The sequence below is a fragment of the Melopsittacus undulatus genome, chromosome 13, assembly GCF_012275295.1.
Source record: "Melopsittacus undulatus isolate bMelUnd1 chromosome 13, bMelUnd1.mat.Z, whole genome shotgun sequence".
Taxonomy (NCBI): Eukaryota; Metazoa; Chordata; class Aves; order Psittaciformes; family Psittaculidae; genus Melopsittacus; species Melopsittacus undulatus.
The window spans coordinates 7,580,074-7,602,760 of NC_047539.1; the positions used below are offsets into that span (position 1 = coordinate 7,580,074).

Here is a 22,687-nt window from a genome sequence, read left to right on the forward strand (position 1 = left end):
ACCAGAAGATGAGGACAGTTCAAGAAATCTGGGTGGTTTGATGTTTTGACTCTGTGGTTTTATAAGTCAGCTTTGCCTGCTGTGATGAGAAGTCAGGGGTCATTGCAAAAGCTACTGTTTGAGTAGTGCATTGTTCTTGACAGTGTTTCAAGTTGATTCCTCACAGATAGATGCTTAAGAATGTGTGCATCTCTTGGTCTCTGTGGAAAACTGACAAAATTGCTTGCAGAGAGTTATTGTTTGTCTTCATATTGCATTAGTGCCCAAAGCCCCAAATCAAATATAGTGGGTAAACACATTTAGCAAAAGGCAAGCTCCTGCCTCTCTAGAGCTCAGTGCCAAAACAGATGAGGTAGGATGGGCACTGTGAGAGGAAGCCTGAGGTTACACAGCTGATGAAGGGCAGAGCATGGATTCAGTAGGGTGGTGGTCATCTTGTTAAATATAGAAGCCTGGAGTGTAGGTTTATTGAGCTGACTGTTTTAGGCTCCTTTTGTGCTCCATGGAGATCTAGTCCATGTTATCGATATAATTTAGGAAATGTTCTAAAGCAGATGTCTAAAATGGGCTAAATTAATTTCTCCACAGCTTTTTATGATATATTTTAATGAACTTTCAAAATAGTTCAGAACACACCATGTAAGAACCTTCTTTATCTGCAAACCCAGCACAATGTTTCTTCTTTACGAAGTTACTATATGGGGCAGTTAAGCTCCATCAGAGCTTTTAGAGGAGATGCTTTGCATTAGTAACTAATAGGTAATCCTAGCAACTGCTTTTTCTCTACCCATCCAGTTCAGGAAATATAAGGGGTTTAGCTCCCTTTTGTTCTGTGTCTGACTATTTACGCTGTTAGTTGTACAGCCCAGATTCCATTTTCAGCCTTGGTAAAACTCTTAGAACTCTGAAACCTTCCCTTTTATACAGGTAATTTATTGTTTGAGTTTGCTTGAGATGAGTGTTTGGTCTGTTTTTGTTAAGTGTGACCTGGGATGTGAGCTTAGTAGCCACGCTTCCCCTGCACACAGCACTGACTGCTGGGGGCCACAGCCAATGCTGAAGCACTTGTCAGGTTAACAGCAGCCTGCCTGGCTTCCTGCCCTTCTCTCAGTGCTTCCTTTGGCACCCTCCCAGTAACACATGGTATTTTTAAAGTCAATGGACTCGTGCAGCTAGGAGGCATAAGAGCTTTTAAAAATAACCACTGGTGATTTTAACTGAGTTTTGATCTTTTGTTCCTAGTAAATACTATGAAAAAGAAGCTTTACTGGCAGATCCTGTCTGTGGCCCAATACTGGCTTCTCTTCTAGGTGAGTTCTTGCAAAGTTACTTCTTATGCTAAAGAGAATAAATTGTTTCTCAGAACATTCTGTATTATGACAAATAGTGGGTTTTATCCTTAGCATGTAGTGTTAACTGTTCAGAACAACATAGAAGGTGATGTTTTGTTGCTTACGAGACCAGTAGAGACTAATCATCTGGTTTTAGTATTAAGTATCAGAGAACACAATGGGAATGGCTTTTAACTGAATGCTTGCTAGCAGATCATTACTACTAATGCTGCTATTGCAGGGCACTACAGGAATGTTTTTATACAGCCCTAGAGAACAGGACCTGGTATGTTGTTATATGTATTGTCTGTATTATGGGCTGATCCTATAGGGTTGTTAAGTGATCAATAATAGTCACTTGGCTTGAGAAGGAAATCTCATGCTCATACTTGGCTAGCAGGATAAGACTTAAGTGTGTTTCTGAAGAGACCCAGAAGGTTTCTCTCTGGGGCTGTTTCCTTAGTTGGACCATGTGCTCTGGAGTACACCAAGCTGAAGACAGCAGATCACTACTGGACAGACCCGTCAGCAGATGAGCTCGTTCAGCGACACCGCATCCACGGAGTACATGGCCGCCAAGACTCTCCTTCGAAGCGCCCAGCCCTGGGAGTAGGTATTTACTGTGCAGCTATTTCTGAGTTAAGGCACAGGTTGATAATAAAAACAACCCAGGGGGAAAGATCTGAACGTAGAGCAAGCTTTCTTGTCTCGTCTGTAATGGAGCCTTTATCACAGATTACAAGTCCATTCGGGCCCAAATGTCCTCTTTATCTACATGTAGGAAAGGTTGAGATCCAGGACTGAACTCTGTGGCTTGTGACACCTGTGATCTGACCAGGTCGTTCACAAAGAATTATGGGTGTCCTTGCTCAGGACTTGTGTTAGACTCCAGATCATTTCTGTGCCAGGTCTCCTGGCTCCAGAAGATTTTCCCCTCTACAGAGATTGGTCTAAATGGAACTGTTGCTGTTTCATTGGTCTGCTGGTGTGGTCGTTCCTGCCCTACCTGATCTGCCTTGCCTGTGTCCGTGTGTGTGCTAGATCCGGAAACGACACTCTAGTGGGAGCACATCAGAAGATCGCTTCGCTGCTTCAGCACGGGAGTATGTGGAGTCCTTGCACCAGAATTCCCGAACTCACCTTTTGTATGGGAAGAACAATGTCTTAGTCCAGCCAGTGAGTACCCTGAGTTTGGGCCAATAGACACAGCTGCTGCCTGGCTGTGACTTGAGAGGTCAGTAGTGTGGGTGAGAGTATAAGAGGCTTGTGTTTTTCCCCTAGTATTAAATACTGATACATGTGATATTAAGGTTTCCCTCAGCAGTTCCTAGATAATTCACTGCTGTACAACCTGGGGAGCATAGGAAGACTGGAACATGACAATTACAGTTGTGCACTTGAGTCACCTGAATTGCCTGTTTGTTGCTTCTGTGAACAGAAAGATGACTTGGAGGCAATTCCTGGCTATCTCTCCCTTCATCAGTCAGCAGATTGTTTGACATTAAAATGGACCCCAAATCAGCTGATGAATGGAACCCTTGGCGATTCAGAGCTGGAGAAAAGGTAGTCACTGTGTTCAGAAGATTGGAAGCATTTGTGATATTTATTTCTTGTATACTTGGCAATATGATGTAAGTGTAACGAGGCTGATTGGACTGAAGCACTTCTGAATAGTGCATAAGTTAAGGTGCCACACAGCTTGGGTTCTGTTCCTGTTTTGCCACTTTCCAAAGGTCCTGTAATGCACTCGGATATAAGGGCTTTTCAAAAGGAAAACAGAAATCCACTTTGCAGGTGTTCAGAAGAGGCTCAACACTACCTCCCACCATTACAACCCTTGTACCTCCCTTCAGAGGGTCACAAATCACTTGGCAAGCATGGCTGATTTCAGCTTCAAAAGAGAAACCTGCAATGTCCTTGTCTTTCATTAGACCAGTTATTCATCTAATCTGGTATTCTGCTTCAGTAGAAAGACAGGTAGTCTTGAACCAGGCAGGTATGTCTCCTCAGAGAGTGCTGCTTGAGCCCACAACACTGCTTTCAAATGCTTCTTCCACGCCATTCTTTTTCTAAAAGCCCTCTACCATTGCCCTGTTGCTAAACTCTGATCGGGTTGTTCTCGGAAGGGTTCAGAGCTGCTCCTAGTGTTTAATCTGAAAGCTTGAGCCCCAGTGCATTTACAAGCTGCTGCCCATAAATCACATGTGCAAGACAGACTTGAACCCGTCTGTCCTGAGACCCACAAGACCATTGCACAGCCTGTGCCCCAAGCACTTTAACCTTAGAGCATTGCTGCATCTGGTGTGGGGCAGTGGTGGGGACAGGGAAGTGAAGGGGGAAAGGGACGTTATGGGAAGGCTGGTGCCTTCCTTCCATTGTGGGGAACTCATTCCTTGGCCTTTTATTTGACTACTAATTTGCCAAGTTTAATGAGCAATTATTAACTTGCAGAGCATTTTATTGGGTGCTTGGAACCACAAACACTTCTGAATGTGGAAAATAATGTGTCCTGTGCTTTTTCCTTCCCTCCTAGTGTTTACTGGGACTACGCATTAATAGTGCCACTCAGCCAGATCGTCTGCATTCACTGCCATCAGCAACGTAAGCATAAACCTTCTTCTGATGGGGCACTCCCCAAGCCCCTTTCTGCCAGGTGAATGTTAATGCTGCTGCCTTTATATGTGGTGCCTGATAGGGTTTTACTGCAAAAGGAGGCTGGTTTAGAAGACAGTTTGTGTGTTGTTTTAAAACACATAAGCAGAGGATTGCCACTTGAGTGACTGCTTCTCCTCCCTCATTGTCATTAACACTTCTAACTAGTTATGGATGTATGGGATGAGTGTTAACATCTGGAATCCTACCTGGCACAGGATGACAATGGCAATGTTAATTCAGGTCTAGTTGCCTCACTTTGTTCAGCTCCCCCAGGACACTGGGCTTATTCCACTGACGGTCAGAGGCATCACCACTCTGTTCTGTGGCAGTTCCTTAGGGAAAGGGGATTAAATGACAGACATGACACTTGACAGCCTGTGCTATTCTTCACTGAGAAAGCTGTTTCAGTATCGGGTGCCAGGCATATGCACAACATGAATCTTGCTGCTTGCACAAGATGACAGACACTTGGCGGTCCTGCCCAGCACCTAGCTACCAGACTGGAACTTGCACAGCAGAGTACATCCTGCTCTTGGAGATTCCCCCTTTACTCAGGTGGCTCCAGATGCCTCATTCATTCAGTTTTGTAAAAGGAAATGAAGAACCTAATTCACTTGAATTCTGTTGCCAGTTGTGCAAGATGTAGATCATTGTGCTTAAAGGAGTATCCAGTGCACAGGGTGGTTTTCCTTATTTGTTCTCAATTTCTAGTGACAGCAGGGAGTGTGACTTACCAATTCTCACAAGAGTAAAGCTGACAGCCTCTGGTTACATCCATTAGGTTGGTTTCCATTCTGAATTGTGTGTCCTTTGTCAAGTTATGTCATGCACCATTATTCCTTTATTATTTATTGTATTAGTGTTCAGAATCACTCTAAATGTTTCTGCGTGAGGCCTGAGTCCTGGGTCATAGTTTGCTTGTATCTGGAACTTCTTTAGGACTCAAGGACTGAGACATCCCTAGCTTCCTGGGGCTTACAGGGGTTTGTTTGTCTGCTTAGAGGTGATCACAAATGAAATTTACTTAGAAGGTCAGAGCAACAAATCAAGGTTCCCATGTAACACTGTGGACTCCCCTTGTCCTCCTTTGCAGCAGAAAGCAGATGGACGTTAGTCTTGGTGAGTCAGGATGGAACCCAGAGACCTCCGCTTCACTTCCCCCAAGGAGGTCACCTCCTTGCATTCCTTTCCTGTCTGGAGAATGGTCTTCTGCCTCGTGGCCAGCTGGAGCCACCACTGTGGTCCCAACAGGGCAAGGTACTGTCTTTTCTGATGAGCTGCTTGTAGTGTGTAGGGCTGATCTCAATGTTTCTATTCAGCCAGCATCATCCTGCTCCATAGAGTCTGGGCACTGATTGCCAGCTGCATTATAGTAAAGTGGGAGGCAAAATAACCCTATTTAGTCCAATTTTATTTAGTGTTAGGTACCCCTAAGCCACCTGCTATATATATGATTCTACTGTTGTTTTCTCCCTCATCTCCTCCCAACATTGGAAGTTCAGTTTTAAGATGCCAAAGGTCTGAAGTACTTAGTTTGTTGTGCTCTGTAGTCGTTCATAGCTGAATATATGGAACTGTTATTCTCTCTAGGGTAAGGTATTTCCAAAGCTTCGAAAACGGAACAGCAGCAAATCAGTGGACCTGGAGGAGACCCCAGCTGAAGACACTTGTACAGACTATGTGTTCAGAATTATCTATCCAGGACACAAGCATGATAACAGTAAGTGCCTTGGTTCTGCTTTGTTAAAAACCAACCAACCCACCAAACAAAAAACCCAAACCAAATCAAAACCCTAAGACCACCAAGACCACCTTGTTACTTCCTCAGAAGTAACAGAAGGGAACAGACAAGTCAGGTTATGGGGAAAACAAAACCCTACCACAAAATTTCAGTGGGTAATAATTGTGATCAGCAAGTACAGCTTATTGTAGGTTTCCTTAATGCAGTGAAACTCGTTATCTTAGAGGATATTGACTCTGTGTTTTGCAGAGGAAGGTTTCAAAATACTCCCCTGGGCTTGCAAGCTGAGACTAAAAGCAAAAGGATTGCTTGACTAGCCAAGAGCAGCTTTGCTCCCGAGGAGGATATTTTTATTGGCCACACTGCTTGCTCATAATGTTGTTATTAAAAAAAACAACATAAACTCATCTCTTAAAGTACCCCAAGAATTCCCTGGGCTAAGTTTTCCTGGCTGTGGAAGCAAGAACTTAACAATGAATAAATAAAGGCCTTCCAAGGAAACTAAATGAATTCCCAAGCACCAAACCACCTCATGTCATCAGTGAATACAAATTCCTTACATGCAAGAGGCATTTGAGCCTCTTTGAGTTTTAGTCCCCCTGGCAAAGAAGCAAGAATTACCGAGAAGATCAGATCCTAAAGTTTACAGGGAAATTGGATCTGCTCTTCATATTGGGACTTACTGGAAAAGCAGAAATCTCAACTGAACCCTCCTTACCCAGGGGACTGATGTGCAGTGGTGGCCACGTTTTATTAGGGCTTCTGGATTTGCACAGGTGAGTTCATGCACACACCAGCAAAAGCATGTTCTGCCTTTGCCTGAATCGAGGGGACTGCAGATTCTGTGGGCACATTCAGCACAGAGCTGCCTATGCAGTGCAGACAGAGCGAGCTGGCTCCTGCCTTGGGCTTGCAGAGGAGGAGGCCTGCACCCTGCATGTTTGCAGTGCCAGATATAGCTGAGGGAGCAGAATGTTTGCTGCCCAGATGCATCTGGCACAGGCTGCAGAGTGGAAAAGAGGCCACAGCATTGTAAGGGCATGGTGAAGGAGAGAAGCTAGGTGAGCCTAGAATTCCTATGGACTTTTGCTAAAAGCATCCTCACCTACTGCAGGCTGGCACTGGGACCTTTGTCTGATGCCACGAGGTGATGTGTGACACAGCCTGTGCACAGTCACAAGCTGGCCTGTGTTTGGTGGAGCATGCTTTTCTTTGTTAAGAGCCTCATTTTTCATACCCGTTTACAGGAGCTTCAAGAAAAGGGCAGGATTTGTCTTTGCTGAACATGTTCCTTTTGAGCTTTCCCACAGCATTGAGTTCTTTCTTCTTATGCTCCTCTTTCACTATTTTCTTTGAGCAGTAACTATTAACTACCACCACTTAGCTGCCAGCCGCTCTACCTCTGTTGACGATGATGAGGAGGAGGAAGATAAGCTACACGCAATGCTATCAATGATCTGCTCTCGGAACCTCACAGCTCCTAATAGGATGAAAGGTTTTTATCCTCCTCCCTCTATGTCCCAGAGCTCTTTTGCAGCTCGTTCCACTGATGCGTACAACAGTGTTGGCATTATTACAAGGAAAAACATTTCACTCACGCAGTGAGATCTGGAGGTGAAGCTGGCAGTACCTGGAGGCTGGGAGTGCGCTCACAGCCCATGGGAAGTGGAAACAACAGCATCTCCCCTCTCCTCTGAGCATGTATGCTGCTGAAAAGACAAACCACCTGTCCTTCACAAAAGCCGGCTACTAGAGCATGTTCTCACAAGAGGAGGAGGAGGGAGTATAACAGGTCTTTGTGTTCAGTGTAAGTGGCTGGGGAGAGCTGCCTTGTGTAGGAAGGATCAGAGGTGAACCATTGCAGCAGTAGTAGTGATGTGCCTGGCAAAATCAGAAATGGAGTGTGTCTGTGAGGGCAAAATAGGGCAGAAGCATGCAGAGGTCGTATGGAGATGCGATACCTTTCTGTGCTCAGGTGCTTTCACTCTGCTTGCATCAATAGGCTCGATGGGTTTCAGGTGATCAGGCTCTCCACCCTCCAAAAATCCATCATCTAATTCTTTTCCTAAAGCAATTGATAGCAGATGTATTAAATTGGTATTCTCAGGAAGTGTGTACGTTAGCAGGTAGTCAGGATCTAGTCATGTAGTTTGGGAGCCTGAGAAGTCCTTGTGCTCTCAAGGAGGAAGCTGAATGGTGTACAGAATAATCTGTTCCCCAGGCCAGACCCTTCCTGCACAGCCTGGATTGCAGGTGTGCAGAAGACAGGTCAAGGCCCCTCCACTAGTTCCTGTGAAGTCTCTCCCCCTCTACACTTAGCAGTTACTGCACAGTTTCAGTATTATCAGACTTCTGGCCTTGATACCTTCATACCAAACCTGGCATACTCCTGCTACAATCCAAAGAGCAGCCTCTGCCTCTTCCTAATAACAGGAGGGTATCACCAAGAACAGCATCTTCCCTGTATTCAGATGGCTGTAAAGTAGCTGTCAGAAGTTTGGTATCTGTAGAAGAAGTAGGAAGGAGAGAAGCTGCTTCCAAGTTTGGCTCTTGTCTTGTTTTCTCATTAGTTTTGTTAGCTTGAGCATGCTTTCTCTGGTGTTTCTGTTTCCTAAGGAAAACACATTGTGTCTTGACTCCAGATGAGAGACTCATACCTCTAAATAGCAGAGCAGTGATTCTGGTTCTAAATGGATGTTAGTTTGATCTGGTGGAACTGACTCTAGGAGGCAGTAATTGCCATGCATTTCTGTGTAGTGCTTAAGGTCTCTTTAGACCATGTGTTCAAGGGGGTACTCCTCACTTCTTGTAGGCTGCCCACATGCTTATTCCAAGGTAGTAGTCCCTAGAAACTGATAAAGCCCAGCCCAAGTTAATAAAGAGCTCTTGGAAGGTATGGATAGAAAGAAAATCCAAAACCACAGTATTCCCCTTATAAAAAGATACTGTTCCAGGAAGCTTGTGTGTCTTCAATGAACATGTCTGGATATGGGTGATAATGGAAAGGAGGAAGGTCTGATGCTGCCATGTACACGTGTTAAAGGCTAACACTGTGATCTGAAGCATAAGAAACCCAATTTAGTCTTTAGTCAGATGATGGGAATTTGGAGTTATGCCATTAGAATGGTTGTCAGATACCTGCTTTTGTCTGTTTAACCTTGAAGAGTTAGAGTATGTCTGCTGTTTGAGTAGTGAGTCCTGCTGACCACACTGGACTGGCGGTTGTCTCTCCAGCAGCATCCCTTCTGCATAATGACAACACTGTTGTGGCAGGTTTGCCAGCCATTTGCTTTCACATCTTGCAACATGCTCGACTTCTGCATGTCGCTGAAGTTCCAGATAACACCACTACAGTTGAATAAAAGATGCTGTTCACTCTAATTCTTCACTAATTCCGGTACCTTTCATCTGAATCCTTAGGTTCTGTGGGGTTCGTGCCTAAAAACCAATACAAAATTAAACCTGAAAAACCCACTTTTCTTGTCTGTAGAGAGGAGGCCAAAAATAATGATCTAAAAATGCTTGTCCAGTGGTTTTTATTTGAACCCAATAAGAAGCTGCAATAAATACTGGGTCATTCAGCTCCTTCCTGAAGAATTAAGGTGAAGAGCATTTTTGCATCACACTTTGTTTTGTGGAATGAAACACACATGACTGCTTCCGCATGAGCCTGTGCTTTTTCTGTTACCAGATGATTTTATTCCACTCCTTCCTCACCTATGCCCACTCTCTAATAGGCACTACTAAAATGCTTTGTGCTACCTTGATTTAAAATGCATGAGATGGTTTGGAATTGCCCCTACCACCACCCAACAAATGTATGTTTTCAAAGCACGGCCCAGGGGACTGGATTTTACTTACAAATGTGAAGTTAGTGACATGCAGTATTATGGCATTTGCCTTAATTTTAATCATGGGTGAGCTGAAAGGCCAGTTATTTATTGTAAAACAAAAACCCAGGAGCTCAAGTGCCAGCTGGGGACGTTGGAGAGCTGAAGCCAAGCTGATTTTTTGGGGTTGTCTTCCTGAAGCTGGTTGAAAAGGGAAGTAGATTTGGTGGAGCAGGGATAACCAAGAAGGTGCACTGTACTATTGGATCATATTTTCCTGCAGGGAATCCTACTTCTATAAACATAGTCTTGACATTAGTAGGACTTGAACTATCCTTGTGTTCTAAGTATTTTAGGATCTGGTTCTGAGGGGGAAGGAAGCATCTTCTGGAAAGAACTGAATCAGTTTGACTTAATTTCTTCTCTGCTCCAAGTTTCACTGCAGCTGGACTAGCAGTGACATGGCTGATTCCAGGAACTCTGAGACCTGAATTAAATACAAGTTCTTCTGGCCACAAATGACATTGCCATAGCATTACACAGGAACCAGTTCAGTTGTTACTGCAGCACCTTTTCTCTGTTCTCTTGAAAGACCAACTGGGATGTGCGAGAAAGAAAGGGGGAAATGGTGAAGGGTTTGACTTTGTGGGACTGTGCACGGCATGCAGCTGGTTTAGATGTGCCAAGGGCTGTGTTTCTTAGGATGCTCTCCCTTTTATGGAGTCAAGGTTCAGAGCCTGCTGGGAAGCAAAGCATGAAGCCATCAGGATGCACAGCAGAGGGGAAAAGAGGAGAGCAGATTGATGGGCTGCTGTTCTGTTTGGTTTTCCCTAGACAACAGTGAAATGCTGGAGATGCAAGGCTTCGGGGCAAACCTGCTCTCGTGGCAGCTGGAGCACTGCAGCCAGGGCTCCTCCTGTGTGTCCTGCTCAACAGGAAGCTCTCCCTATGATATACCCAGTTGCTGCAGCTGCATCCATGACAGGTAAGCAGTTGTGCAGAGGCCTTACTTGTGCATGCCACAAAAGATTGTATTGGTTGCAGCACCAGAAAGTAACAATTTCCAAGTAGTTTCTAACATAAAAAGATGGAGTTAACAAGAAATTTTATTTAACCTATTAAACCACTTTTAAGTCACATTTGGTGGAAAAATTGCATCTAGTTCTTTCGTCTAGTTTAATATAATTCAGCTCTGGAAGTGTTTTCTTTAACAGTCATTGATGATTACAGTGAAGGGCAGCAGTTCAGTTCATTTGACAAGAACCTTTACCATGCACCTGTATTGTAGCTACATGTGCCAGGTGAATCTGGTTTGGACCAGAATGTTGATGGGAAAGATGCTTTAAAAAGTGGAATTTGTCATTATTATTGTCCTTCAGCTAACTAAATCTCAGTGCAGAGAAAGAATTGCTATGTGTGGGTGATAGGGGTCAACATCAAATTCACAATCTCTGTCCTTGTGACCCATTGTATTCCTGTTAATGTGTCTCCACAGAACTCCATTAAAGATGTTGTGTGACAGCATGAAGAGGCAAATAGTTTCCAGAGCCTTTTATGGATGTAAGTGAAGCTTCTTCTGTCCCATCCTTGTGCTATCCATATGCTTACCTACAACCCATGTGGTGTTTGCTTTAGAAAGCCGTCTGACCCCAAATGCATTGCTGTGAGTGAGCGCAGGGCAGCGGGGTGGATGTGACTTGATTTTCAGAGCTTCAGAGTTCCATTATCTGTGGGGTTTGCACATAGCAATGGGTGAACCAATGCTTAGTGAGGACAGAATATAGTTTTACATTGCTCTGCTTGGATTTTACTAGTGTGTGTGAGTGAGATTTACTTAATCTTTGGCTCCATTTCAGTTCTTCATTCTTACGCGGTACAGTGCAGGTTTAGTCATACAGGATCATTAGTGGCAGGTTGAAAATGTCACAGCTTCATCTCCAGAAAGGAGCTGCTGGTATTAGACTGCTCATTTATCGAAGCTGACCTCCTGCCCACCACAGGGCTTGCCTACTGCCGCCACTTGTCAACGGTGCGCACGCACCTCTCTGCCCTCGTGAACCACACCATTGTCCCACCTGACAAACCCTCCAGTGCAGCCGGGGGCCTGACGAAAGAGGTCTGGAGCAAGTATCAGAAGGACAGGAAGGTAAGTAAGTAGCAGACCAGCTTTCTGATCCTTGCACTAGTTCCTGTCCACTGCTGCAGTGAGCACTGTGTTCCTTAGAAGGGACCCCAGGTAGTTGTAGAGATGTTTTGTAGTCCTCACAGGATCACTTCTTTTTCAAGGGGGAGTTGATTCTTAGAATCTCTTTTATCTGTTGCTTCGCTGATGGTAGCAAAGATACCAGTTAACATCAAAGCAACCGATCTCATGATGGCTCTGGTGTATTAAAAGTCAGATTATTCTCATGGCATGACAACTTACATCAGACTGGATTTGAGCGAGAGCTCTAAAGGCTTGAATCAAGTGGCAAAATGTATATAGTACCATGCATACATTTCACAGTCTTTATACCTGGTATTAAGTGCATATGAGTGTGCCTGAGGAAAACAAAGATGTGTTCCTTTCAATACCTCTTTCTCATGATGCTGTAGAATTACAAGGAACTGGAATTACTGAGAAGAGTTTACTACGGCGGGGTGCAGCACGAGATTCGGAAGGAAGTGTGGCCATTCCTGTTGGGTCACTATAAATTTGGCATGGCCAAAAAGGAAATGGAGCAGGTAAGCACAGCGCTCCGGGAGCTGAATTATGTTTGTTTTCTGAATAGCAAGTGTTAAGTCTTTCTTATTGTTTAATATTCCTAAGGGGGAAAAAAGCTACTGAAACCATGAGTGATGTGTTAGTAGAGGGATCATGATATCGTATTATGTCTGGAAATCACTACAAGGGAGGTCTTTATTGAAGACAAGGAACCTTGCATTCACCCTCTGCCTGTGCCATGTATTTGCCCTGAACAAATCCTGTTTTCACAAATCTGTCCCATTAACCAGGAAGTGCTGGCATTTGGATAGCAGTTGGAAGCATCCCTCTGTTATATGGTCTGTCAGCTGAGCTGTACTTCAGAATGCTCTTTGAAATAACTAATATATCTGTAAGATGCTGCGTCTGTGTGTGCAGACTTCTGCTGGTGCTGTGAACAGCTCAGATGTACCTTCTGAAGAGCCCTTGGAGTTACTGTCTGGAGGCTAAAAATACCCAGAGGAGGGTTTGCTTTGTAAGTTCATTATGCTTTTGCTAGACTTCAATCAGATGTGCCTCTGTGAAACACAAGGTGCAATTTCAGATGAGACATTACAGCTCTTAATATCTCCCATGTTGCTGCTAACATTGATCGGTGAATAATTGCCTAGGTTATGTCACAGCCTTATTTCACAGTCAGAAACCCAGCGTTAAGGATATAGTTCCCATTAATGAAACCACAGTTTGCCCATCTCTTCGTTGCACCATCTCCCTTTGCTAATCTCTTTATAGCAGCACCAACTTTTTACTTTGCTGAGTGCTTTCATCTGTTATAATTACCAGGCAAGTGCCTCTATAATACAGCAGCCTGGCAACAAACAGAAAGTGGCAGGCAGCCATCCCTTCACTGAGCTGTGCTCACCAGCAGAAACTGGACGTGCTCCTAAGCAGAGTGCTGAGGATACAGCAGAACTTACTCCTAGATGCTTTCCATAATGACATTAAGAATCACCCAAATGTTTGCTGAACTGTCTACAGCAGTAATGAGGTTTGCCTTGAAATATAATTAACACATTAATCTGCTGCTCTGTTAGTGTTATTACCAGGGAGGTAGTGCTCAGGCAGTAGCTGATGCTGTTCTGGATTAAATGGATGAGGATATCAAAACATTTGGCATTTGCTAGCTCCCAATTATTTTGTATTCCAAGGGATAATTCATATCCCTGTGAGCACCTGCAGATCAGAAGGGCAGCCTGAGCTAGGGTCTTGCAATGGCAAAATGAGCTACCTTGCAAACAGTGAGCACTTGACAAGCAGCATTCTTGTTACTAAGCATTGCTGCAGCAATTTGACTTGGTTTTCCTCACACTCATCTTTATTGGCCAGTTCTGAACACAGATGGAGAAGTGTCCCCTTAGTTGTTCACCCCTTTCTGCACACCAGTAGTAAATAACAGGAATAACCGACTGCTCAAAGTGCTGTTGGAGTCTAAAGCTTTCTACTGAATGTGAGAGTCTATTAAATGAATGGCATGAAACCAGTCATAACACTTGCACATACAGGAGACTTCCCATGTCCTCAGCTCCAGCCATCGTGGTGATTTATCATCTTTGCCTTCTGATGGTATTTTCGCAGTCATCCATCAGTATCATTCCCAAATGTGGCCGTCCTCCAACCTTCCACTAACTGTTGTATTTCATGATTTATGACTCGACAGCTACCTCAAGTGACAAATAGCCTGCAGCTCCTAGCATGAATGCTCTGGTGGCAGCTCCAGCCAGCAAGCCCAGAGCCTGAAGCCAGCTCACAGTTACAGTTTCTCTTCAACTCTTGACAAGTAACATTATTATATGGTGCTTAATAGCTGAAGGGTGTGTGTGTGTGTTCTGTGTCTGTCTTTCAGCAAAGGAAGCCAGCAGTGGGAAAAGTCTGTTTTATTACTATGGGAACCAGAGTGGCTGGATCTGGCCATGTGCAGGGCATGGGCTGTGTGAGCTGGGAATTCCGCTGTTCAGGAGGTTCTTCCAGCAGCTAACTCTGTACAGGCTGATGTCTGTAAAGCTGTCACCTGCAGTTCATTGCAAAGGCTTTGGCAGAGTTGGTATAGAGAAGGATTAGGGAAAGAGGTGTAATGGAATTAGGAATAGTGTGGTGGGAGGCAGCAATTGCTCCATTAGATTGCATCTGACTTCTTAAGGGGGATTTCACATGAAAGCCAAGGACACCTCCTGTTCTTTCCTGAGCAAAGTGCTGTTGGTGCTATCTACAGATGCTCACATGAATCTTTACTGGCAACTGCAGTGATAGTTTTTTTCCCTGTGCTAAATACACAACATCTTACTGCTCTGGGCACTGCACTTTCCAGTCAGTGATGCACAAGAGGGCATCAGGATCCCTCAGGCTTTCAGGCCAAAACATTTCACCTCCTTTACTCCCTCCTGCCTTCCACTCGTTGTTGATGCTGCTTTTCAAGGAGACCAGCATTTCAGTGTCTGTCTGTCTGCAGGTGGATGAAGACATTGCTCTCCGCTATCAGAAGGTCATGGCTGAGTGGAAAGCCTGTGAGGTCATTGTGAAGCAGCGAGAGAAGGAATCCCATTCTGCCACGCTGGCAAAGTTCTCCTCAGGCAGCAGCATCGACAGCCACGTGCAGAGGCTCATTCACAGGGACTCCACCATCAGCAATGATGTATGTACTCCTTCCACTCACGTGTACGGTGCAGGCAGCATGGGAGGGCTGGCATCTGCACAGGGACACAGACATTGACATTAGCACAGCTCCATCAGTCCGGAGCTACTTGAGTCCTGTACAGAATGGGGAGCTGTAGTGCCTATGTTAGAGCCCAGAGCTCTGTATTTTGGGTAGTCTATAGCTGGTTTTAAGCAGGATCTCCTTAAGAGGCTTTAAGAATCACTTACCATAGAAGATCCAACTGTCAGTAGAGAAATAGTTTTCTAGATCTCCTTATTACAGGTCCTTTATTCAAATCCAGCATAGAGCAAAAGCTCACTACTATTAAAGCATACTTTTGATTCTATCATGTTCCTTATTGGCAGCTTGAGGGTGATTTTAGTTTGGGAGAGGGGACCTCTGTCAATCTAAGGCAAGATGCTATGCAGTAGAAAGGCAGACTAAATTGCCACTGCAATGTCCAGATGGTTTTAGTGTTGCTGCCGCAGGCAGGGAAGCTTCATAGGTTTCCAAGGCATTTCTAATTGAAGATTATGAAAGGGGGAGACATCATCACAGGAAATGGATATGGGATCATGAACTGGTATTTATTAGTTTTAGACATATAGCTCCAGTTTAAAGACATGGTGAGGAGCTCTCAACTGTGTGCATGCAGGGAAGCCCTACTCACCAGCGATCTGTTTCACTGCTGATTCCCACAACGGGAGAGGTGGTTGGTTGTTTGCTCCCCCATCCCCAGTTATCTCCTCTCCCCTGCCCACCCCCAGGTCTTTATCTCTGTGGATGAACCGGACTCCATGGAGCGGGACTGCAAGGGGCAGGAGGACACCCGCTTCACCCCGGCGGCAGCAGCCGCTGCAGAGCCCCAGGCTGTGGAGTTTGACTCCCCCGACTCGGGGCTCCCGTCCTCCAGGAACTACTCAGTGGCCTCGGGCATCCTGTCCAGCATCGACGACGGGCAGAGCGTCTCCTTTGAAGAGGGGGCTGAAGAAGCAGGCACGGACTTGGAAAGGACTGACCCAGACGCACCACGGCTGCAGAAGGCCAAGGCAGTCGTGCTGCAGCCTCAGGGCTCTGTAGCAGAAGAGCAGCTGTGTTCCCAGGTGGACTATTTAATGGATGTGGCTTCTGTCTGCGCTGCATCCTACACAGTAGGTCACTACTTCAGTAAAGCACTGCTTTTCTAGCACAGGCTTGTACTTTTTCAGGTAGGATGGAATGAGACAGTCCCAGACTCGAACCACAGGTGGTGGGACCAGAACTGAGGATTTTTGCATCCAAATCTCTTCATCTGGATTCAGAGCTAGATTGGAAGGAGGACAGCAAGAAAAACTTGGGTCTTTGTTTGAGTGGGAGGTACAGTTGTAGCAGCCAAAGCTGTCCATGGGCTGGGGAGGGCCTGGGGGTGACACACCACCTGTAAGGTTTCAATGTCACTTAATTCAAGCTAAACCCCACATTGAATGAAATGGAGCCACAATCTAAATCTAGGTTCAGGGCTCCACCACCCGTTAGTGTGGCTGTCAACAGATTTGTACTTGAGGTTTTGGCCTCTCTTTGCTAAACTTGTTCAACTGGAAATATCCCTTTGGAAACAAGACAGGCTTGGAACATTTACCAGTGAGTGTGCATTGGACCTGGGATTCTTGACAGTAATCAACTATTTCAGTGGTCTTGTGTGCCCAGAGTTTAATTGTACCATTTCTGTGTTCATTCTGAAAGTGAATCTGCACAAATCCTGCAATGCTTTAATTGCAGCAGATCTAACTAAAACCCTTCTCTTCCAGATAGAGCTATTGGACACTGTTGCCTTAAATTTGCACCGAATTGATAAAGATGTCCAGAGGTGTGACCGGAATTACTGGTATTTTACTGCTGATAACCTGGAGAAACTCCGAAATGTCATGTGCAGGTAGGACAGCTCGGGAAGGGAGCTGCTTTCCACAGCCCTGTCCTAGCCCCTAAACTATAATGACAAGCAGGAAGAGTCTGTGTAAGAGTTCTGAGTAATGAACTAAAGAACTCTGCTGGAAGGAGGAGCCTGGGGGAGAAAACAAAAGCCACAAAACCCCACTCCAGGTACCTCTAAAACTCAGGACTTTTCCCCATAGGCTGCTAATGCAGCTGGGTTATCTCAGACTACTGCTAAGCAAGCCCTGTGTGCAGGGCCTGGTTCTCTCCATCCGAGCAGAAACCAATGCAGGCTGTGGAATACCCTGGAATGGGAAGGGGCAGAAAGTTCTCAGAGCCTCACATTCAACAGCTGCTTGAGATGTGATCGCACACAATGAAATTGGATTTTGTTATTAAGCTTGTGAGGAACAGAAGGAGAAAAACTCCAGTATTAATGCATCCTGGGAGCAGCCAACTGATCACAGCCTTTTGTTCTTTCACAACACATGAAGAGCCTTCAGCAGGAGTCATGTTCCAAGAGCCCCTCCTGTCTCACGTGCTGCTCTGTCTGCACTGTGGGTTGGTTACAAAGCCTTTAGGAATCTTCCTGGGGGAAAAAAACCAACCAAACAAGCATAAAGCAACAGAAATACTTGTCATCTTATACTGGTATGCTGGAAGATGTGAATTGTTGTAGTTCTCTGTGGGCTTCTAGCTTTATCTTTTCTAATATCCAGAACAAGACTTCCAACAGGAGTTGTACTTTAGGTGCAAGACACAGTTTTGGGGCCACCATGCAGCAAGAGGATTTTTAATCCTGTTACCTCCTGTGTTTTCTTCCTGCAGTTACGTTTGGGAGCACCTAGAAGTTGGTTATGTTCAAGGCATGTGTGACCTCCTGGCTCCTTTGATGGTTATCCTTGACAATGGTAGGAAGGGGTTTATTGTGTTACATTGCTTTGTCTCTTTAGGGAGGTCTGTCCTTAGAAATGCTGGTTCAGAAGCAGCTATAGGAGTTAACCAGGGCCAGCTCCCCAGCAGAATCAAACCTGCTGAATGGTTAACACCAGTGTCTTGGGGATTCCCTGCTCACTCACAGACTTCCACATGAAATTCCATTAGATTTTCAAAGCGGCTGCATTGTGGCAGTTGCTGACACTGAAAACTAACTGCAAGGTGGGTTCTTTTGAAACACCACTAGTAAAAATGGCCCAGAGTCAGGTACCATCTTGTTACATCTGAATACCTGGTGATGGGATTAGGGAGGAGCAAAGGGGAAAACCCTGTTTTTCCCTGGCCCTGCAGCTTGTTGTTTGGCTCAGGGAAGTCTCACAACTGGCAGCACTGAGTGTTTGATGTTGTGCCTGCAGATCAGCTGGCTTACAGCTGCTTCAGCCACCTGATGAAGAGGATGAGCCAGAACTTCCCCAATGGAGGTGCTATGGACACACACTTCGCCAACATGCGCTCCCTGATCCAGGTAAGTCTTTAAATCTTTGGAGGATGGGGCTGTGGCAGAGGCTCAGCACGAGCCTGATGCCACCACAAAGGGCAGGAGCTCCAATGGCTCCTTGTCATCTGCTGCCTGAGAGCTGGGGAGGACAGGAATTGTTCCATGCAGTCCCCAGCTGATTCCTGTCACTCAGGGGACAGCATTTGCTGTCACAGTGAAGAACGTGTATTACAGCAGCTCAGTCCATCTTAATCTGACAACTAAAACCAACCCCAAACATCTGCCTCCACTACAGCAGCTACACAGTGCAGTGATTGCTGCTTATGGCTCAGTCCAGCTCCTGTCTCTCTTCCAGAAAACTCAACTATTTGCCACTTGTTAGGAATCAGTAGGATTTGTAACTCACTGTTTGGACCTTTAAAATCACATCAGGAGTGACTGCTGTCACCTCATAACTGCACAGCAGTAACTCTTCACCTGTCAGCCTGTGTCAGGGCACCCCCATCACAGGCATTTTGCAAACACAAGGTAAAAGGATGTATCTGTGCCAAGAGCTGCACTAACAGCAATGGGGAATAAAGAGCAGCCTCCACCACCTCTGACCCTGGCTACTTTCAGACCAGGTGCTGACAGTGATGGTTTTGCATTTTAGATTCTAGACTCGGAGCTTTTTGAACTGATGCACCAGAATGGAGATTACACTCACTTTTACTTCTGCTATCGCTGGTTCCTGCTTGACTTTAAAAGAGGTAATAATGTTCTCTGCCTGTAGCTTAGAGTTGTGCAAACCTGTGAACAGTTCTGTGTGTTGATCTAAATGTCTGGCTGGTGAGTAGCAGATAGGGTCAGAGGAGAGACTGTAGACAGGAAAGTTAAGGGAACTTTCAGAGACAAACTGGCACTGGAATGAAGTCAAAGCTTAGGGAAGGGTGTTGTAAATTCCTGATAATGTGGTTGGAGCCAGGTTTCTGCTCAGTGCAAATGCCTGTTTGCTCATGTAGGTGATCCCAAGTTGATCACGCTCCCTTGTAAGCTTTGCCACCTCCTTTCTAATCCATTTCATAACAAGGAGCAGTAGCTCAAGAGCTGTTGTACTTTGCTGAGTGAGGTATTTCATATACTGTGGGGGCACTCCAGGATCTCAGGAGTCCTGCACAAGCACACTCACCTGCACCCACTCCAACACAAGCTGTTCCTTGTAATCAAGGACCCATCTTGCTGTCAGGCAAAGTCAGTAGCTCCTTGGAATTCAGGACTGACCTGTAAGAATCAAAAACAACAGCTCTCTCAAGTACCCTAAAGCACAAGGTGAGAGAGGGAGATGATACACAGCCATCAGATATTATAAGCAACTATCTGATGGGGGGGAGTAATTATGACTCTTAACTGAATAGTAAACCTTCCCTCTTCTCCTTCATGGAGCATGGCATGTTCCCTACATCCCAACCTCCAGTCACACACTGGGCAGATGAGCCTGTATCGTTCACGAAGATGAAGCTTCCATGGGCTATACCTGAACTGTGGTGTGTGTAGACCCAGTTACACACATCTGCTATCCCTAGAACCTCTGCTGCTCTCATGTGTTACTGCACTTCAGGCATCTTCCTGGGGTTGAGTTTGCACCATCACACCTCTATTCTGTCTTAATTTTCCTCTAAACCCAATTCTGTTGCCAGACTTGCACAGGTAGTGATAGGAGTTGGCTGGGGGAGAGGAAAAGGAATCATCAAGTACTATTCATGCCTGTCTATAAGGCCTGTAAAACGTTAGTTAGGGAAGGGGAAATGGTCAATGTGAATAATCAGCTGCTCTTGTAATGTTTATTCCCATTCAGAATTGTTGTACGAGGATGTATTTACAGTGTGGGAAGTTATTTGGGCAGCAAAGCACATCTCTTCAGAACATTTTGTCCTTTTCATTGCCTTAGCACTTGTGGAAGTTTATCGAGAGATTATCCGTGATAACAACATGGACTTCACTGATATCATCAAGTTTTTTAATGGTAAGAGGCTTTAAGAGAGCTGTTTTGATAAAAAGCAAGTGATGAGAGTTTGTTCCTTCTCCCTCACTCAGACTGTCCACACTTGGGCCGTGTTCTTGCTCTCATGACAAGCCCCTGGTCATTTTAAGCTCTGAATCTCTCACCCCTTCATGTCCGTGAAGGGCCCAGCCTTTCACATGGTTCCCAAACACCTGACTGGGTGTTTAAAAGGTCTGGAAACAGTTCTGTGTAAGGATAGTAACTCACCCCATGATAACACTGTGGCCTTCAGCCATCTGCTGCAGAAGCCCCAGGTTTGGTTCTGGTTTTGCCTCAGCCACGTATTGCAAAGCTGTACATGAATATTCCCTCAAAAACCCCAACCAAGAAACCCAGTCCCTGCCTAAGCTGATTGAACTGAGGGTCTGAGGCAGTCCAGAGCTGCACTCTGATTTGACCAAGCTGCAGAGTGCAGACGTGGAACCATGTGGGCACATCCCTCCATGTACGTGAAGCCTTTCCAACAGTACTTACCACCTGCATCCCCGATGCTCCAGCAGCAGTCCCTGCTGGGAGAGGCACCAGGATCCAGCTGGGTTCAGCTTCACAGGTTGAGACCCCCAGAGGGCTGTTCACAGGCATCTCTGCAACACAAGAATTGACACCAGAAACGTTGGATCTTGATGTCAGGGCCAACAGCACCAGGAGATTCATCCCTTACTCTCTATTTAATGCTACAAACCTAACCCCCTGCACTGCTTTTGGGTTGCTGCTAATGTTACACTAAGTAAGGAATTCATGCTAATGGTACCTTAGCGTCAATGCCAGGGCAGTTGTGGGTGCTGCTGGCAGTTCAGAATGTTTGTCTGTGTCTTTCAGAAATGGCAGAGCACCACAATGCTGAGGAAATCCTGAGGATAGCCAGAGACCTGGTCTACAAAGTGCAGACACTGATTGAAAATAAGTGACAAGGAGCAGGCTGTCACTGTGGGCCTCACTGGGAGCTGAGGGACAGAGCACTTCTTGCACTGCAACTGCAAAATGGGGTTTTAACTGCATCTTCCATGTAATGTAACAAAGAGATTTGTAACGGACTTGTAAAGCCAGAACTTTCCTCCACCAGACAAGGTTCGTGTTTGATAGTTCCCCGTTACACTCACTTTGTATTTCTAGACAAGATCTTTTTGCATTCTCTTGCTCCCCTCTCTAAGACCGTCTGTCCACATTTGAGATACCAAAAGGGGGGATCTGACAAACTACAACATTTGTATTTTGACTTACTGCACCTTTAAAGCCTGGATGCACGTTGGGTGCTGTGCCAGAACCTTCTGTGGGGTATGGCTGGATCCAGCATCACTCAAGTGTTGCACTTGGGTCCTTGGAGGAGCACTTGGTGGACTCGTTGTCTATGTCTTGAACAGGGAAGAGAATGTGTATGAGCTCCTGTTGCTAAAACAGTTGGCTTTGTATTTAGCAGAGTATTTAGCAGCAATTAAAGTAAGGGTACCAGCTGGAGAATGGCCTTAAACTACGTAACATGGTTAATACAAGCAGTGCAGATCTGGCACCACAAGCTAAAATCATCACCCAGCCTCTGCTGACTCGTTCACGCTGTTGAGCCTCCATGGCCTACACTCGCCTTCCTTTTGCTTTGCAAACTTACTCTGTGCCTGTCCCCAGCTCAGCACCTGGGAACGGCTGCATCCCTGCTCGTGGCAGCAGCTCCCAGGCTCTTGGTGTCCGTGCAGAGTACACGAAGCTCAGACCCTACCTTAGACCAGAGCAGAGCCTGGCCCCCTGCAGGTGCCTCCTTGTGTGCTGCTCTCCACTTCCTGCTCTGCAGAGCTTTCCCGGAGGAACTTCCCTTGGGATCTGCCACCACCACCCGGGCGCTCCCTGCTCCAGCTGATGAAGCAGATGGGAGCATTGCACAGGATCCCGCCCTGCTGCTGCAGCAGGTGCTGGTCTGCAGAGCATCCACATGCCCCATGGACGTTCTGTGCTGCTCCATCCCCTGCCTGGCCACACACAGCCCACAGCAGCAGCCGTGTCCTGCAGAGAGAGCAGAGGGGCCTGTCAGGTACCTGCAGGTATGGTGCTGTCCCAGCACCCCCATCAGTCATCACCAGTCTATTTGCTGTCCCGGGGGTGTGGAGTTTCCAGGTCAGCCGTGGAGCTCCTCTGTGCTCCCAGGAAACCAGGGGTAAGCACTTCAAGTATTCCAAAGTACCCACCCCTGCCCTTAGAACCTCAGTGATTTAGGCTGAGAAAACCCCTGATCCTGGATCTTTGTGTTTCTACTTTTTTGGGTTTTTTTCCATGTGTTTCCCTTTCTCCTGGGAGGCAGAAGGACACAGGTCCCTGCCACTGCCCCTGCAGAGAAAGCAGCGCTGGGCTTGTCCTGCTCACACAATGGTTTGGCTTGAAG

At 45.9% G+C, this 22,687-nt stretch overlaps 1 protein-coding gene across 4 annotated transcripts in view; it reads left to right on the forward strand.

Annotated features, from left to right (window-relative positions):
- Nucleotides 1–21,933, forward strand: part of SGSM2 (small G protein signaling modulator 2) — a 44,146-nt gene extending 22,213 nt beyond the window's left edge. The window contains exons 5-24 of one of the 4 annotated variants that reach the window (XM_034068844.1): nt 1,243–1,310; nt 1,795–1,940; nt 2,373–2,507; nt 2,770–2,894; nt 3,865–3,932; nt 5,080–5,243; nt 5,577–5,706; nt 7,088–7,222; nt 10,392–10,542; nt 11,053–11,117; nt 11,558–11,703; nt 12,153–12,281; nt 14,747–14,929; nt 15,700–16,083; nt 16,720–16,844; nt 17,672–17,754; nt 18,196–18,305; nt 18,931–19,027; nt 20,113–20,280; nt 21,139–21,933. In XM_034068844.1, the coding sequence (XP_033924735.1) occupies nt 1,243–1,310; nt 1,795–1,940; nt 2,373–2,507; nt 2,770–2,894; nt 3,865–3,932; nt 5,080–5,243; nt 5,577–5,706; nt 7,088–7,222; nt 10,392–10,542; nt 11,053–11,117; nt 11,558–11,703; nt 12,153–12,281; nt 14,747–14,929; nt 15,700–16,083; nt 16,720–16,844; nt 17,672–17,754; nt 18,196–18,305; nt 18,931–19,027; nt 20,113–20,280; nt 21,139–21,227 (2,701 nt within the window). In that variant the 3' untranslated portion in view covers nt 21,228–21,933. The remainder of the gene's footprint in view (nt 1–1,242; nt 1,311–1,794; nt 1,941–2,372; nt 2,508–2,769; nt 2,895–3,864; nt 3,933–5,079; nt 5,244–5,576; nt 5,707–7,087; nt 7,223–10,391; nt 10,543–11,052; nt 11,118–11,557; nt 11,704–12,152; nt 12,282–14,746; nt 14,930–15,699; nt 16,084–16,719; nt 16,845–17,671; nt 17,755–18,195; nt 18,306–18,930; nt 19,028–20,112; nt 20,281–21,138) is intronic. The other 3 variants (XM_034068845.1, XM_034068846.1, XM_034068847.1) reach the window with 3 other exon arrangements.
- The last annotated feature ends 754 nt before the right edge of the window (nt 21,934–22,687 follow it).